General features: G+C 40.9%; 1 protein-coding gene across 1 annotated transcript in view; it reads right to left on the reverse strand.

The window, feature by feature from the left end:
• mark2b (MAP/microtubule affinity-regulating kinase 2b) overlaps window positions 1-14510 on the reverse strand; it is a gene marked incomplete at its 3' end in the record, with an annotated part of 28327 nt that extends 13817 nt beyond the window's left edge. The window contains exons 1-14 of the mRNA XM_080485936.1: window positions 14349-14510; window positions 13062-13115; window positions 11968-12016; window positions 11653-11718; window positions 11118-11188; window positions 10668-10724; window positions 8735-8971; window positions 7936-8055; window positions 6980-7079; window positions 6725-6837; window positions 6421-6495; window positions 5810-5867; window positions 5211-5362; window positions 3419-3513 (exon numbers count right to left, since the gene is read on the reverse strand). Coding sequence (XP_080342062.1) covers window positions 3419-3513; window positions 5211-5362; window positions 5810-5867; window positions 6421-6495; window positions 6725-6837; window positions 6980-7079; window positions 7936-8055; window positions 8735-8971; window positions 10668-10724; window positions 11118-11188; window positions 11653-11718; window positions 11968-12016; window positions 13062-13115; window positions 14349-14489 — 1388 coding nt within the window. The 5' untranslated portion in view covers window positions 14490-14510. The remainder of the gene's footprint in view (window positions 1-3418; window positions 3514-5210; window positions 5363-5809; window positions 5868-6420; window positions 6496-6724; window positions 6838-6979; window positions 7080-7935; window positions 8056-8734; window positions 8972-10667; window positions 10725-11117; window positions 11189-11652; window positions 11719-11967; window positions 12017-13061; window positions 13116-14348) is intronic.
• Between the last annotated feature and the right edge of the window lie 266 nt (window positions 14511-14776).

The raw sequence follows: 14776 nt of genomic DNA on the forward strand, positions 1-14776 counted from the left end.
CATGAAGAAAGAAAAGTTGGTCTTCGTTGTGGCTACTTTATTGTGGTTTTACAATTTAAACTCAGTTTGACTGACTGCGTTCTTGAGCCTTCATGTTTCATGTAAAATCCAGCAGACAATGAAGTTCGCACACAAAGACCAACTGTGGAACATTTTTCTACCAGGTGAGACAGACTGAAAGGCACACACAAAAGCATACAAGTACATAGGTAAAGTCAGACAGAAATGTGCAAAGAGAAACAACAAAAATAATAAATTTTTAGAATACAATATTGGTAAAAATGCTAGCCACAGAACAGTGTCCTGCCAAAAAATTATGGAATATAGCCTACTTCTTCCTGTGCAATTACAATGAATGCTTCATTTATGTGCTTTCAACAGAGTGAATATTAAGTACATTGAAAGTATCCATACATATATGTGACACTTTGGGACACAAAGGCTAAGAGCACAGTATATTTAGGAAGATTTGTTGGTTTTCCTTAATCCTTATGGCTATATTCCATTATAACACTTCACTGCTTGGATTTAATTTTTAATGATGGAATTTATATGCACAGATTGATGCAGACATTCCTATGTTGATATTATGGAATAATTGTGGAATAACTTCTTTCCAGTTTGTAGCTGTGATGTTTGGAACACATTTTAGGTATCTTTTTCTTTCTTCTGTCTACTTGACACTACTTTGATTGCAGAGATAGTTCCTTCTTGAAATTGCTTGTCAGCTGTTGCTAGATTATTACAGAGTAAATCTTTTTCGTCTCTTTGAGTTCTTTATGGATATGGTTTTTGAAAAAGACGGTATTTATTTCTTGGGTGAAATCTAATTTTTTTTTATTTTGTGAAATAAAAGCCCCTTTTTGCTTCATTTGTTCTCACTTCCTGCACTTTTATGTCTAGTGTTCTGTGTCTGATCTTTTTTTTTTGTATCCATAAAGCGAAAAAAAAAAAAAGAGGGACACACAGTGCTCGAGTGTCTCTCTCTATAAATATAAAACATCCCCGGTTCAAGTTCGTGGGGCCCTTTCTGTGTAGAGTTTGCCTGTTCTTTCTGTGTGTCAGTTTTCTGGTTTCCTCCCAAAACACCCTAAAAAAACCCCACATTTAGTTATTAAAAAGTTCCTTAATTTTCACAAACAACTTAAATTAGTTTGGCTATTAAATCTGGCTTCCAACCCCCCACCCCCCCACCCCCCAACTGCACATTACAAATATTCACTCTTGGTTGCACAAATGCAAGCAGTTGCTTGTTGGGGAAATACTGGATACATATTTTGAAGGGCTTGAGGCTGTATACGCTTTTAAGTCTGACGTCAGCTTATGCCTGACCTCCCTGTTGTTGTTTTTTTTAATCTTAAATTTGGAATTTATTAGTTAGAAACAAAAAAAAAGGCTAATTCATGAACTCTCTCTCAATCAGCGAGGTCGCAACAGACCACACACACACACACACAGGGAGAGAGAGAGAGAGTAAGGGACAGAAGAGGCTGGTACCAGAGAGAAACAGAGCGATATCTCAAGAGAGAGGACTGAGCAGTGAGAGAAAGGGGGACATTTACAGAGGTCAACCAACAGCTGCTAATTACACAGACAACAAACAAGACGCTGAGAGTAACATACAAACACTCTTTCTGACAGGGATTAGGAGGGTTGGTGATGGAAAAAAGGGCCGAATTCACCAGACAACTCGGTGTGTGGTGAGAGCTGGAGCCTGTGTGACATGTATGTTTAAACTTGAGCGTGTGTGTGTGTGTGTGTGTGTGTGTGTGGAGATAGTTTTGTATATGTGTAAGCCTATTAAGAGGCGAATACAGGGACCATATAGTGCCACTAAGAGTTAATATTCCATCACAAGTCATTCTAATCTCCTTAGGGAAAGAGTGGGGAAGAAAAAGAAAGCTAGAGGAAGGAAGATTAATATGCAGACAAGAATGGGGAAAAGGAGCGAGTAGAGCAAAGAAAGGAGTTGCCAAAGAAAAGTGGGTGACTGAGGATCCAGAGGGATGAAAACTCAAGACGAAGATAAAAGACCACGAAATTAAGAAAGTTAGAAAAGGCCGGAAAGGGGAAGGAAAAAAAAGAAAAGGAGTGCTGTTGGGTAGGGGTGGGGTGTAACAATTATAAAAGCCCAAACTTCAAAGCATTAATGATGATCAAACAAAATAACTTTTAAAATTAAAGCAGTGGACAACCACTAAGTTAGCAGAGCCTACTATCGCTAACAGACCCACAATATTAAAAAAGCACCGTCTCAAATGACCACTTCGTCACTGCGTAGTACTTTGTGGAAGGTCGCAAAGATTTCTTAAAATCTACAACTTATTACAGCCTGAAAAGTAACGTCAGTACACTCTAATGTGCATGTGTTGGGACTGAGGGGGTCATTTGAGACAGATTATACATGAACAGGTAAACAAAGCAGTATGAACATGACCATGAAACATCACAGTGGAGATTATGGTTTAGCTTAATGTTTAATGCTCATGAAAAAAAGCACACAAAGCATATGGCTGGTTAAGCATGGATGATGGTAGGTGTGGGCGTGTTGGTGCTCTTAGGAAGGTACATCCAGGGATCCTTGTTATACTGAGGACAGGTGTGGCTTTATTTTGTGAAACTTGCCTAAAAATGTGAGGCTCGTGTTGAGCTTCTCATGTGTGGCTGACACGCACAGCCGATATCCACAGGGAACATGTTTAAAGTGGATGATTGGGGGTAATCGATCAAATTTAGAAAGAACCATAAAGCGAGGAGAAAGAGGAAAGAGGAGAGAGACTACCATTATTTCAATTTAGTCAAAGAAAAAGAGGGGAGCCGGAACATAAATGATAGATTTCTCCAGGAAAAAAAGTAATAAAACAAAAAAACCAAACAAACCCAGGTTTTAGTTTCCCAGTCCATGAAATTAAAGGTATAAATAGTTGCAAAACTGTGTATCAACCAAAGATTATATAGCAAGATATTTGAAACGAAGAATAATTTGAGATTAATTTAAGTTTTTGAAAAGTTGATTTGTGTTTGTGTTAATGCAGGTGTGCGTGTCCATCACATAATTCTCTGCTCCGACTGGTGGGTCTCCATCCGACCGTCAAGGGTAATCTGTAATCTACTGGAGGTTTGGCCTAAATTCCCAAGAGAGCCTGATTTCATGTCCGGGAGGGCTCGCCCCGCCCTGGAGCGAAGGCTGCGAGCCTCCCCGAGCCAGCTGGCAGAGCTCTGGAGAGCACCAGCCAAGGTCTGGGGTTCAGCCACTGAGACAGCTGTGGGGCCGCTTCATTCACAAACCATGGTGAGTGTGTTTGTACTTTGTGTGCATTAAGTGAGGGAGCAGTGCTGCCTCACAGCAACTAGTTGTGGCGTCAAGGAGGACAAAAAGTGTCTGTGGGGAGCTGTGGGAGGAGTTACGTGTCTGTACCTGTCCTTGCCGTTCTGGATGCCCTGGCCCAGCGTCGCCCTCTCAGTCAGAGGGGAGTTCCGACTGCGACTGGTACCAGTGGACAAGATGCTATTCTGAAGGGAGAGAGCAACAAAATTAACAATATGTTAGAAATATAATAGGACTGGGACTTATCTTGGTCCATGTGAACCAAGACATTGACACCCAGGTTTAGACTAAAAAGGCGACGTCACTCCAGAATGACCTTCCGGAAAAAAATCTGTCTGACTTAATCCCTGTCCTCTTAAATCTCTGTGGAAAATGCACCTTATTATCTTAATCTGATGTAGTGGGTGGGGGAAATGTGGTCAAACCTCTGTGGCACATAACCCCACACTTATGAAAACTCTGATCTTGTGCTCTACTTCTACCGTTTTCGGTTGCATTTGTGTCGTTATCTTTGTTTCTACTATTCAACCAGAGGTACAGACACTTGTTAAGAAGGAAGAGAGTAAAATGCTGATTTAACGTCTTTACTTCAACTAACACACTGGATGATTTTTTCTCATGACCCTTTCTTTCCAGTTTAACCATGATCTAAAATAAGGCTGTGGATTGGTGAAGTGGAGGTGCTCTGAACACACTGTCAGACTACTAGCACTCCAGCATACAAACATTACTGTAGATGCTATTATGTTTTTACACCTGCTTGAGATAAAACGCACTACCTGACACACAAAGGGGCCATAGGTTTCATTTCCGGATGTCCCATTTGTTTAGGCTGAAATGGACCTACATATTAAACTAAAGCCATTTCCCCTTAAATACAAAGCTAAACTAAAACCCCTTAGAAAGCAGTTGTGCCATAAAATATGTGTTTGTGTTCAAATACATGGCCAGATACCAAACGTCTCAATTTAAAAACAAAGGATCCGTACTCTTACTCTCACCTCTGGCATTGAGCGAGCTTTCCAATCAAGCAAGGACAAGTGACTCCATTTCCTAAGCATTAATTAAATTTTAATTTAATGATCTCATTAGAGATTTTCCTGTAATGAATTCATTATTTTTCCGTACCAAACTAGAGAGAGGTGCCCATTGTGAGCAGACTACAGTATACCTCAGGGTAGTACTTGCATATCACTTGTTGATATGTGCCATATGCGGTACCATATATTAGACTTGCTGTAAACAATTTTGTTTTTCTTTATTTTGTCTTTTCGTTAGAGCGGAAATAGTAAAAATGTCCCTGCAAAAGCACTGGAAATAAAAAAAATTAAAATGAATCAATAATTAGATAGTGTTCTGGGTGGATTCTTCTCTACTGCTTGATGCCGAGTGTCCTGTTGTATTCTCATTGTTGCTGATGAGCGCGTTTTTCCCCACACGTCACAAAGACCATAATGATTTGCCATGTAAAACTGACACATGAGCTAAACAAAGTGAACGAAACATGAATAAACTTTGACCTTGAGCTATTAAGGTATGATATAGCAGTTGCTTTGTGTGACCTCTACACTTCCTCTTTTAAAAGAACGCAAACAAACTACTTGGCTAAATTCCAATCGCTTCTGTTTAACTATTAACTAGATTTCAGAAGATGAATTACCCTCTGATGCAGATTAAAGTGAATGCATTTCCTCAGTAATAACCAGCTTATGAATTTCTTAAAGATCTAAAAGCTGAAAAAAAGCATTATTGTTTTTACATTGTGTCGCTTGTTGTTTTCTCAAAAAAGGATCAGTAAGAAACAAAGTGATATGAGCGGCATGGAAGTTAAAAGTGTTTAAATATGGGAAATATAGAAAGTATTCTGAGTGTTGGGTCTCACGGTGGAGGGCGTGGCGCTCTTCTTGCGGTCTGTGGGGGCCAAAGGGCTGGCTGGCACCTTGGTCGTAGAGCTGCCCGATGAACTCTTTCTCCCAGAATCCTCTGCTGCAGACCGGTTGTCTGCCTGCCCTCCCCTCTTGGAGTAGGAGGAGCCTTGAAACAAGAGAGTGCATCGCTTCAGAAATGACCCCAGTCTGCAGCTCGGCCTCTCATGAATCGACTGATGACATTCAAACTGACAGTTTTCCTTTCAGTCTGCCCTAGAAATCCATGTTCTGAAATCCCCACTTCATATTTAACCTCTATCCCCTTTCTATTATACACATCTTTGTCCACCTCTAATGCTCAGATTACTCTTTATTCCAGCAGAAATAACACCCATGCAGCTCCACATTGTAAATCTCTCCACAATATGCACATATATGTTAAAAAGAAGAAAAGTTCAAATTACTAATTTGAGGAATTTGATTGGCTGCAAAGTACAAAAAAAAGTTGAAAGTGGTGTTTTTGTCTTGCCAAAACAATTCTTCATCTCAGTCTGATGTACATTTCCATCCCATTTTTCTCTCCATAAAACTCCTCAGCAGAAACCCCTCTCACCCTGGTCAGTGGTTCTGCGGTTCTGAGGCTTCTGGTTGGACGACACACTGCGCTGTACCTTAAAAAGGAACATAGCAAAAAGTCAGGGCAGCCCTCCTCAGGACACAAAGTGTTTACATATATACACGGACCCCAGGATCTAAGTATGAAGAGCAAAGGAAATATTTGCTGCTTTTCTTCATCTTTAGCCAAGGTGCCAAGATCTTTTTTTCGGTACGCAGAGAAATATATGAATGACCGGATGATGTGGATAATACTGCCTCACCTCTACTATATACAAGTAATCGGTATCTATTAAGATTGGGGTAGATTACATTAAAACGTTGATGTGGTTCAATCTAAAACTGAATCCTGGGGTGTAGTTGGGACAATCTAGAGTTGTTTCAATAATAAAAAAGAAAAGAAAAAAAGGAGACATTTGGAGCACCCGGGAAGGCAGTGGTTTGCTGGAGCTCACTTGTTTGTATGGCATAGGATCAAGCGCCTAAAAATAAGACTTTGGAGTGGATTCCCAGGCTCTTATGTGGCCAAGTCAGTGCGCTTGTGTCACTGGCAGGGCTCAGGAAACCTCCCTATGCACAAGCAGAAAACAGTATGTGCTGTCTTTATACCTTGTGAGGCTGGGAGGGGGCATTTATGTTGCTTACATCACTTCCTGGCCGGGGCTTGATGCAACCTTCGTCCAGCTGAGAGAAAAAGAAATTGAAGAGGCCTCAATACGCGTTCACAAGCAGCACCAAGAAAGAGACAGTGGTGTATTTATAACAGACACCAAGTACAATACAAAAAGTGCTATTATTGGAGTACTGACTCATGTGAAGTGAATGCCAGGGCTAGCTGCTTTGTACTGGCAGTAAAATAGCACAGCATGCAAGTGTACATTTGAGTATAGCAAGAGAAAAAAAAAAAAAGTACCTCAGAGTTCCTATAGTCCAGAAGCAGATATGTAGCCATCACATCGTTATACTTCTGGTTCACCAGCGAGTCCTGGATCTCCGTCTGAGAGAATCCCATCTGCAGCATGATGTCTGGGGCCACACATAATAAGCAGATCTCATTTAGAATTACAATATAATAATTAGAAACCATTTGGAGATAAGCCATTCTTATGTAAAAAGAAAAACAAACAAAAAGCAAACTGACCATTTCTGCGGGTGTTTCTGATCCTACCTGTCCTCCTGGGGTCCTTATAATCTGGCTGTGGTTCGATGTACGGTTTTAGTTCTTCCTCCTCATGGCCTACATTCATCCACCGGTCCCTCATTATCTGCTGCTGACAGGAAGCCACACAAACAGAGAGGGACACACAAGAGGGCAAAGGTTGTCAATAAGGACATAAATCACAGCAATAGGATTAAAGTTCATTCCAAAAAAATTTACTCTGGTTCCTTTTTCCACCCAAAAATGTCACCAGTGGTTTTGTTTGTTTTTGTCAGTTTGCGACCTGCTGTATTTACAAAGAGCAGATCCACAGGTTATGTCAGATACACTTATAAATCAACACTCAGCTGTCTTGAACTCAACATCTTTCTGCCAAAGAGTACTTAACTGGCAAAAACATGATTACATCAATTTCTCAGCAGGCTTAGATTAATAGTATATGTAACATGTCAAATACAGAGTAAAAAACTATTCCTTCTGATCTCAAGCACACCTAAACTCTAAAGAAGCAGGTGCGAATTATAGTCATGACACTGTTTTCTAACACTAAAGCTTGAATTTTCTTCACAGTACTTCTTCAGTGTGACATGCACTAGGTCACTCGAGTATACAATAAGTATACAACAAGGTAGCGACACCAGGCAGGAGTGTGTTTATTATACTGCGTAGCAATGTGAACATACATCTCCATTCGGTAGAACCATATTTAGAAACTCATAAATCTCTAACCTCTAACTAACAGGTATTTACTATGCCTTTAAAAAGCACTTTACACTTCAGCAACAAAGTCACGTATAGCTGGCTAAACTCATCCAGGTGTACAATACTGTCTGTGCTGCATTCAATGTTCAGAGCCGAAAGATGGCAAAAGGTCACTTTTGTTTTATATTGAAACAAGTACAAGGACTGTACTAAACATTTCCTGGTACTGTATTTGGTGTACGAGTGTGCACGGTGCAGCCTACCTCGAGGCTGCCTCTTTTTGAAGGGTTCAGGATGAGGAACTTTTTGAGTAAGTTCTCGCAGTCGGTTGACATATAGAAAGGGATCCTGTATTTACCACGCAGAACGCGTTCTCTCAGTTCCTGAAAACACGCAAAAGCACAAATTTGAATGGGAGCTTCAGGTATTCACAACCAAAAACACAAACAAAACTTTTATCCTCCTCCTTCCCCTACATAGTAATTTGACTTTGTTTCGCCCTTTTTTAAAAACACCCTATTGGCCTAAGTTTAAGATTGTCTCGTCACATCCAATAAAGAAGACAATTTTTACAGCTACAATCGAACAAATAAGTGAAATTAGAGCAGGTATAAATAGTAAGATCAGAATGTAACTGTTAAAACTTCCTTTTGCTGTATGCGAGATTTAGAAAGGCTGGATTATGCTTCAAAGGCATGTTCAAATCAACATGATTACATTCAATGTCATGTCGCCCACCCGAAACGTGTGTGCGCACAAGTAGAATGAGTCATATAGGCAACTGACTGAACATACAGCGTGATAGAAGGTGTGAATTACTGTGAACGGTCATTTTACAGAAAGTGTTAAACAAAGAATGTGTGGCTGACCACTCTTCAGCAAAAACAATACTGTGACGGGCACTAATATTTTCACACATTCACCCTTTCCCGAATCCAGTTTCTGCTTTCTTGAAGGAAGCAGGAACAGAAATCTGCATGACAAATACTACCGCCACCCACAGAATACCGACATCTGCTTATGTAATGCACACAAACACAAACACGCTGTCTTCCTACCGACCTTGAGGTTCTGTCCATCGAAGGGCAGCGAGCCGCTGACCAGTGTGTAGAGGATCACTCCCAGGCTCCAGACGTCCACTTCGGGCCCGTCATACTTTTTGCCCTGAAAGAGCTCCGGGGCAGCGTAGGGTGGGGAGCCACAGAAAGTGTCCAGCTTGTTCCCCAGTGTAAACTCGTTGCTGAAGCCAAAGTCTGCTATCTTGATGTTCATGTCTGCGTCCAGCAGCAGGTTCTCTGCCTGCAGACAGACAGCATGTGGGAGAGAGGCACAAAGACAGATTCATGATGCAGGGAGCCGGAGAGTGTGGAGGAAAACAGGACGACAAATAAAGAGGAGAAAAGGAAATATTAGTATGCAGGGATAGGTTCTTGTAGGGTACAGCGGAAAAGAATCTAACAAATGAAACATGAAAACCTAAAGTTTACTTTGTGTGATATGCTCATCTGTTATTTTGCACGTTTTTTCCATCTTCTTTCAGCCACAAAAAGACCAGAAGAACCAAAACCAGAGGTTATCTTATCAAAGATTATCATTGCTACTAAGGTTCCCTGTCCTGTCAAAACATTTAAATATATTTGTGCATATTCCACCTTGTGGGTGGCAATCGTCAAGTACACCTTTTTCTTGGGTGAGAAAGATGTCTTTCAGAGTAATGGTCTGGGGCCTGCAAGTAGCACACAATGGGCAAAGTGAGCTGCCACAGTTTGTTCCGTGTGTGTGTGTGTGTGTGTGTGTGTGTGTGTGTGTGTGTGTGTGTGTGTGTGTGTGTGTGTGTGTGTTCATTAAGCCCAAAGTGAGCCAGTGAGCAAGGAGGCTGAGGGTTGCCTAGCAACAGGTGCGCTCTCCTTTTCACTTGCTCTGAATACTCTGCAGCTTCTGTGAGTGTGTGTGTGTGTGTGTGTGTGTGTGTGTGTGTGTGTGTGTATGCAAGTGTGCATGAAGATTAAATACAACTCCTCTGACATCATTACCAACATCTGATCTAAATAAATAGATTAACAGAGTTTAAACTTTTGTAGGCATCATCTATCATACATTAACAATAAAACGTAATGTCAAATAAGCAAAATAAAACTTGTGTCTTTCAAGGAAATGTTGTATGTCGAATATACTTAATGCAAATGCATGATATCAGAATTACTGGGCCATTACAAACATTCACTTTGACATTACTTTTAAATGCAAGCTAATCACAATTTGCTCTTTGCAGTGTGGCACCTATGAGAGTTAAGCCAGTGCTGGATTTTAGACTATTCTCCGGAGTGACTGGGATAATGTGCAGGATGGCAAGTGTTATAATAATGAGAATTGTCTGTCCAGACGAAGCCTCTTATTATGCTGCTTTGTTCTATTCACTTCAAAGTGTTTATAAAGATTGACAACAGTAAAAATGTTTACTTAAAAAAGAAAAGAAAGAAAGAACAAAAGAAAGAAAGAATGAAAAAGAAAATTGGTGGAAAAACCAGTTTGCATTGGGAGGTTCCTCAGCACCTACTGTAACAGTAATCATGATAATGATTTGCCTACAGGTCTGACTGTCGGCAGATTAAGAGGAATGATAACTCTGCTTAACACTGTGAAGCACAACGACTGGGAACAACTTTCGTGTTCACGCCGTGTTTCAGGTTAGGAACAAACTATTGTGGATTGACTCGTATCTACACAAAGAAACAAACACTCCATATAGCAGCATGACAAGACAAATCTAAGCATGGTGATGCATTTAAGCCACAGTCCTCAAAGAGGGACATTTTATCATCTTTGTGATTAACCTCTGGGTCGCCTGTTCGTGGGCAGGATTTCATCTCAATAAGTCGAATCATATGAAGATTAATGTGGAGAGATGGAGGGAGAGAGAGAGGGGGGAGGGGGAGGGGGAGGGGAGGGGGGGCACAACACTCGGTGTAATTCGGTGATGTGTGCATCTTCTCACCTTGAGGTCTCTGTGTACTATACACTTCTGATGGCAATACTGCACTGCTGACACAATCTGGGAAGAGAGATGGTGAGAAAGACGGAGAAGTACAAAGAGAGAAAGGAAGGTTGAGACAAAGTAAGAAGCACAAACAGATCATTAGAATTTCAGAAAGGAAAAGGATGCAAGCTTTAAGCACTTTTGCTTTTTAGATTTTCACAACCAATAATCAAAGTTTCCAAGAAAAAGCTTTAAAAAATTTCTTCCACTAGAAGAAACTATTTCGGAATAACAATATTTTAACATGAAATTGCTGCTTTAGCCTGAACCATAATATGAAAAAAACAAAACATTTCTGTTCAACGATTTACTTTTAATTTAATAAACATGTAGCACACATCAGCTTGCAGAAATGATACACATAAAAATATTTTTTTTTCCTGCAGACACACACACACACACACCTACCTGTCTGAATTTGGCACGGGCTTCTTTCTCCTTCATCCTACCGTGGGCCACCAAGTAATCAAAGACCTCTCCTGGGAGACGAGAGAAAGAGGAGGAGAGTCAGCAGTCAGTGTTGGAACAAGATACCCGTCTCCTCGCAATCACTTGGGTCATTTGGACACCGAACTGAATGCTGTCCTTTAAGATCCCAAGTATGAGCACCAAAATCTCTAATTATTTTAAGATAATTTCATTAGAAACCTAACTTAAACAACACATAAACTCATGGAAATTCTTTATGGTTGTCTAATTTGAGTGTGAATCTCTACAGTAAATACATTGTGCTGGTCATTCTACTAAAACAGTAAAAAATAAACAAAGGGTTAACAGAATAATGCTGGCCTTTAATCTTTTGTCATACATTTCAAAACTCAAACAAGACGTTTTTCCTTATAAAGACAGTCTGTGTGTATTCATTTGTGGTCCCTTAACTTATTACCTAACATACAGAGTGCTGAGCTTCAGGCAGAATGATTTCACAGGGACAAGCACTTACCTCCACTGGCGTACTCCATTACCAGGTACAAAGTCTTCTCTGTTTCTATCACCTCAAAGAGCTTGACTGAAGGGCGGAGAAAGAATAGGATTGGAGAGGTAGTGGGGGAGCAAAGTGGAGGGAAACAAGGCAAGACAGAGGGAAGAGAAAAGTAGTGAAAACAATATAGAGTTGAGGAAGGGGTAAGAAAATATTGAAAGTAAAAAGTGAGGGGGAAAAAAGCAGGATTGTTATCATATGACCTTGAAATACCAATTAGGAATGGCTCTGAGGGAGGATTGGCAGAGTGGAAACTCATGCTTCAGTGTGACTCACCTATGTTGGGATGATTCAACATCTTCATGATCCTCACCTCTCGAAAGAGCTGTGTGAAAACACACCATGGTAAGTGTTGTCAGGTACAATGTCAGAGCATAGAGGATGTTTTTTTTGTTTTTTTTACATGTAGCTGCATACATGAATATAATTTTGTTTGTGCATCTCATTAGGGTGAGGGAGAAACAAATCAGATTTGCAACCACCAACTCCTAGGAGGATCCCAGCTTCTTCGTCTCAAATATCACTGAGTATACAAACTTTTATTTCCTGTTTATGACCATGCAGGCCAAAGTGAAGACGCTCAGTGGGGACACACACCAGCATAGACTCAGCGCTATAATGGTTTCTAAGCCAAGGCTTTAAGCAATTTCAAATCTCAGCATTAAAAAATGATAATAAATCAAACTACTGCAGACATAAAGGTTTGAGGATATGCTCTCTGCTCATTAGGAATTTATTACCTCTGTGAGTCAGCATACAGTGTCCTACTAGACTTTATGGATGCTTTGAGGATAAACTAATCCACCAAAAGCATGCAAGTGAAACTACTGAAGGTATGAGCAGTGATAAATGCAGCTCGGTCACTGATACTTTGAGTTAACTTAATTATGATTAAACACATAAACTAATGCAACGCTGCATCTTGGACAGTCTGCATTTATCTATGGATACATACGTTGTGCCCCATTAGTGGCTTGGCTTTATCTTGACATTTTCTATGTTATGTGCTTCATGCGCTTGCATTTCGACAGAAAGACGTGTATTCTCTGTCTGAGCGTTCGGTGTGTGCGCTCAGCATGCGTGGTTAGACAGTTTGCATGCAAGTGGACAGACCCCACCCTGCCACGATCAAAAGAAGTAATTGCAGCTTGTTTCCTGTAATTAAAACTCTCTCTGAAAACTAGACCACTTCAGACAGATAGAGAAAGAGAGAAAAAGAGAGAGGCGGAGAGACAGAAAGGGAGAGAGAGGACACGTGGTGCAAGAGGGGTGACTTGAGAATGACTTCTGAGAAAAGGGATACGACGGACTGAGGTTTGAATGTTGTCCCTGAATGTGTGAGAATGAGAAAGGGAGTTAAAGAGACCCACCTTCTGCAAACTGGAAGAGTTGAGCTGTGTCTTATCTATGATCTTTACAGCCACCTAGAAGCAAAAAACAACACAGTGTACATTTATCATTACACATTTATTTATTTATTACACTTGCTGGATTCGGTTTGACACCTCCTGCTCACACAAACCTGCTTGCGATGGCACAGCAGAAACGCACACAACGAGAATCTCGTGATAAACACACAATCACAGCAGGACACAAGTTGCATAATAGGACTGAATACAGAAGGAGACCGAGAGCTAAAGCACTTTTTTTATTTTTTTTTTTAAAACCCTGCAGTAATAAGGTCTCTGGTTCATAATACACCAGTGGTCACTCACAAGAGAGACAAAGCCAAAGAAAAAAGGGAGAGAAAAGGACAAACAGAAGCCGAGAAAAATAAAAATAGAGAAATTCGACAGATGGGAGGGATTCAAAGTGGGAGCCGAGGAAAAAAAAAGAGAAAAAAAAAAGAAGAGATGAAACAGTACAAGAGAAAAGAGGAGATGAAGGCAGGGAACCAAAGAATTATCTTTTCACAAGGACACAGAAACGGGAGGTCTATTTCTCTCGCCTATCTATGTTTCACTGTCTTTTTCGGTCTTCTTTCTGGTTGTGTTTGTCTGATTTTCTCAGGCACTTTGATTCTTGTTTTCTGTGTGCGTTTATGAGTGCTCAACAAACCAGTCACATGTAGTGTTATCAGGGTGTCAGGCACAGCCCTGTCACACATTAACAGAGCCCTCCCACCCTTCTCTCTTCCTCCAGCACACCACAGCAAAAGCCGACTGGACTGGGTATCGGGCGGGAGCCCCGGAGAACACGCAGAGCTTTCCCATTAAAGGAACTGATCACTATGTTACATCACATCTGGAGTTCACAGTAAGCTGGAGACATTTCTCAGTTCGAGTTGACAATGGCGATGTAATCTCTTGGAGCAGATGTATCGTCTCCAAAGCCTCAGATCAGACTGAACCCACTGTGTATCACAGCTTGAACCCTGCTCTATCCTCAGCAACCAGGAGACCGGATGAACGGTCAGCCAAACACTTGCAGTGTTTTTCTCCTTTTATCATAGCGGCTAATTAAAAGAAATGGGAGGCTTTTCTACTCTATATCTCATGGCTTGTAGAACTGGTTTATTAAAGACTACTAAAGCACCGATTTGATTTAAAGTACAGGCCTCGAGTTAAGAAAGTCAGGGCGACTGTAAGAGGAATCACAGGATAAGATGAAAGCTTTATAGGCCAGTCCACCCGGTGTCTGTGTGTGTGCAGGCTTACCTCTTTTCCGGTGAGGACGTGCCGTGCCAGTTTGACCTTGGCAAAATTGCCTTTGCCGATAGTTTTCAGTAACCGATAGTTACCGATGTGCGGCTGGTCGTCTGATGTGGTCGTGGCGACAGAGTTTCGACACCGCGGCATGCTGGCGCGGCCAGACGACGACTTGGACTCCTGGAAAGAGGCACAGCTGGATGTAACTATATGACGACGTGGTGACTTTGAAAATGCCATTTAATCCATTATTGGCAACAAAAAAGAAAGAAAGACAAAAACTCACTGAATAATTGAGATATTATAAAAATTTACCAACTTTTTTTCCGGAAACAATAGAAACTAACAAAGAAGGAAGCCGGTGGTCTAACTTTATGTACAGGGGAAAAGCTCAGTATAGAAGAAGACTGAGAATGTGAACACGGGCTGTTATTTTA

Source organism: Lipophrys pholis (genome assembly GCF_963383615.2).
Source record: "Lipophrys pholis genome assembly, chromosome: 18".
NCBI classification, from domain to species: Eukaryota; Metazoa; Chordata; class Actinopteri; order Blenniiformes; family Blenniidae; genus Lipophrys; species Lipophrys pholis.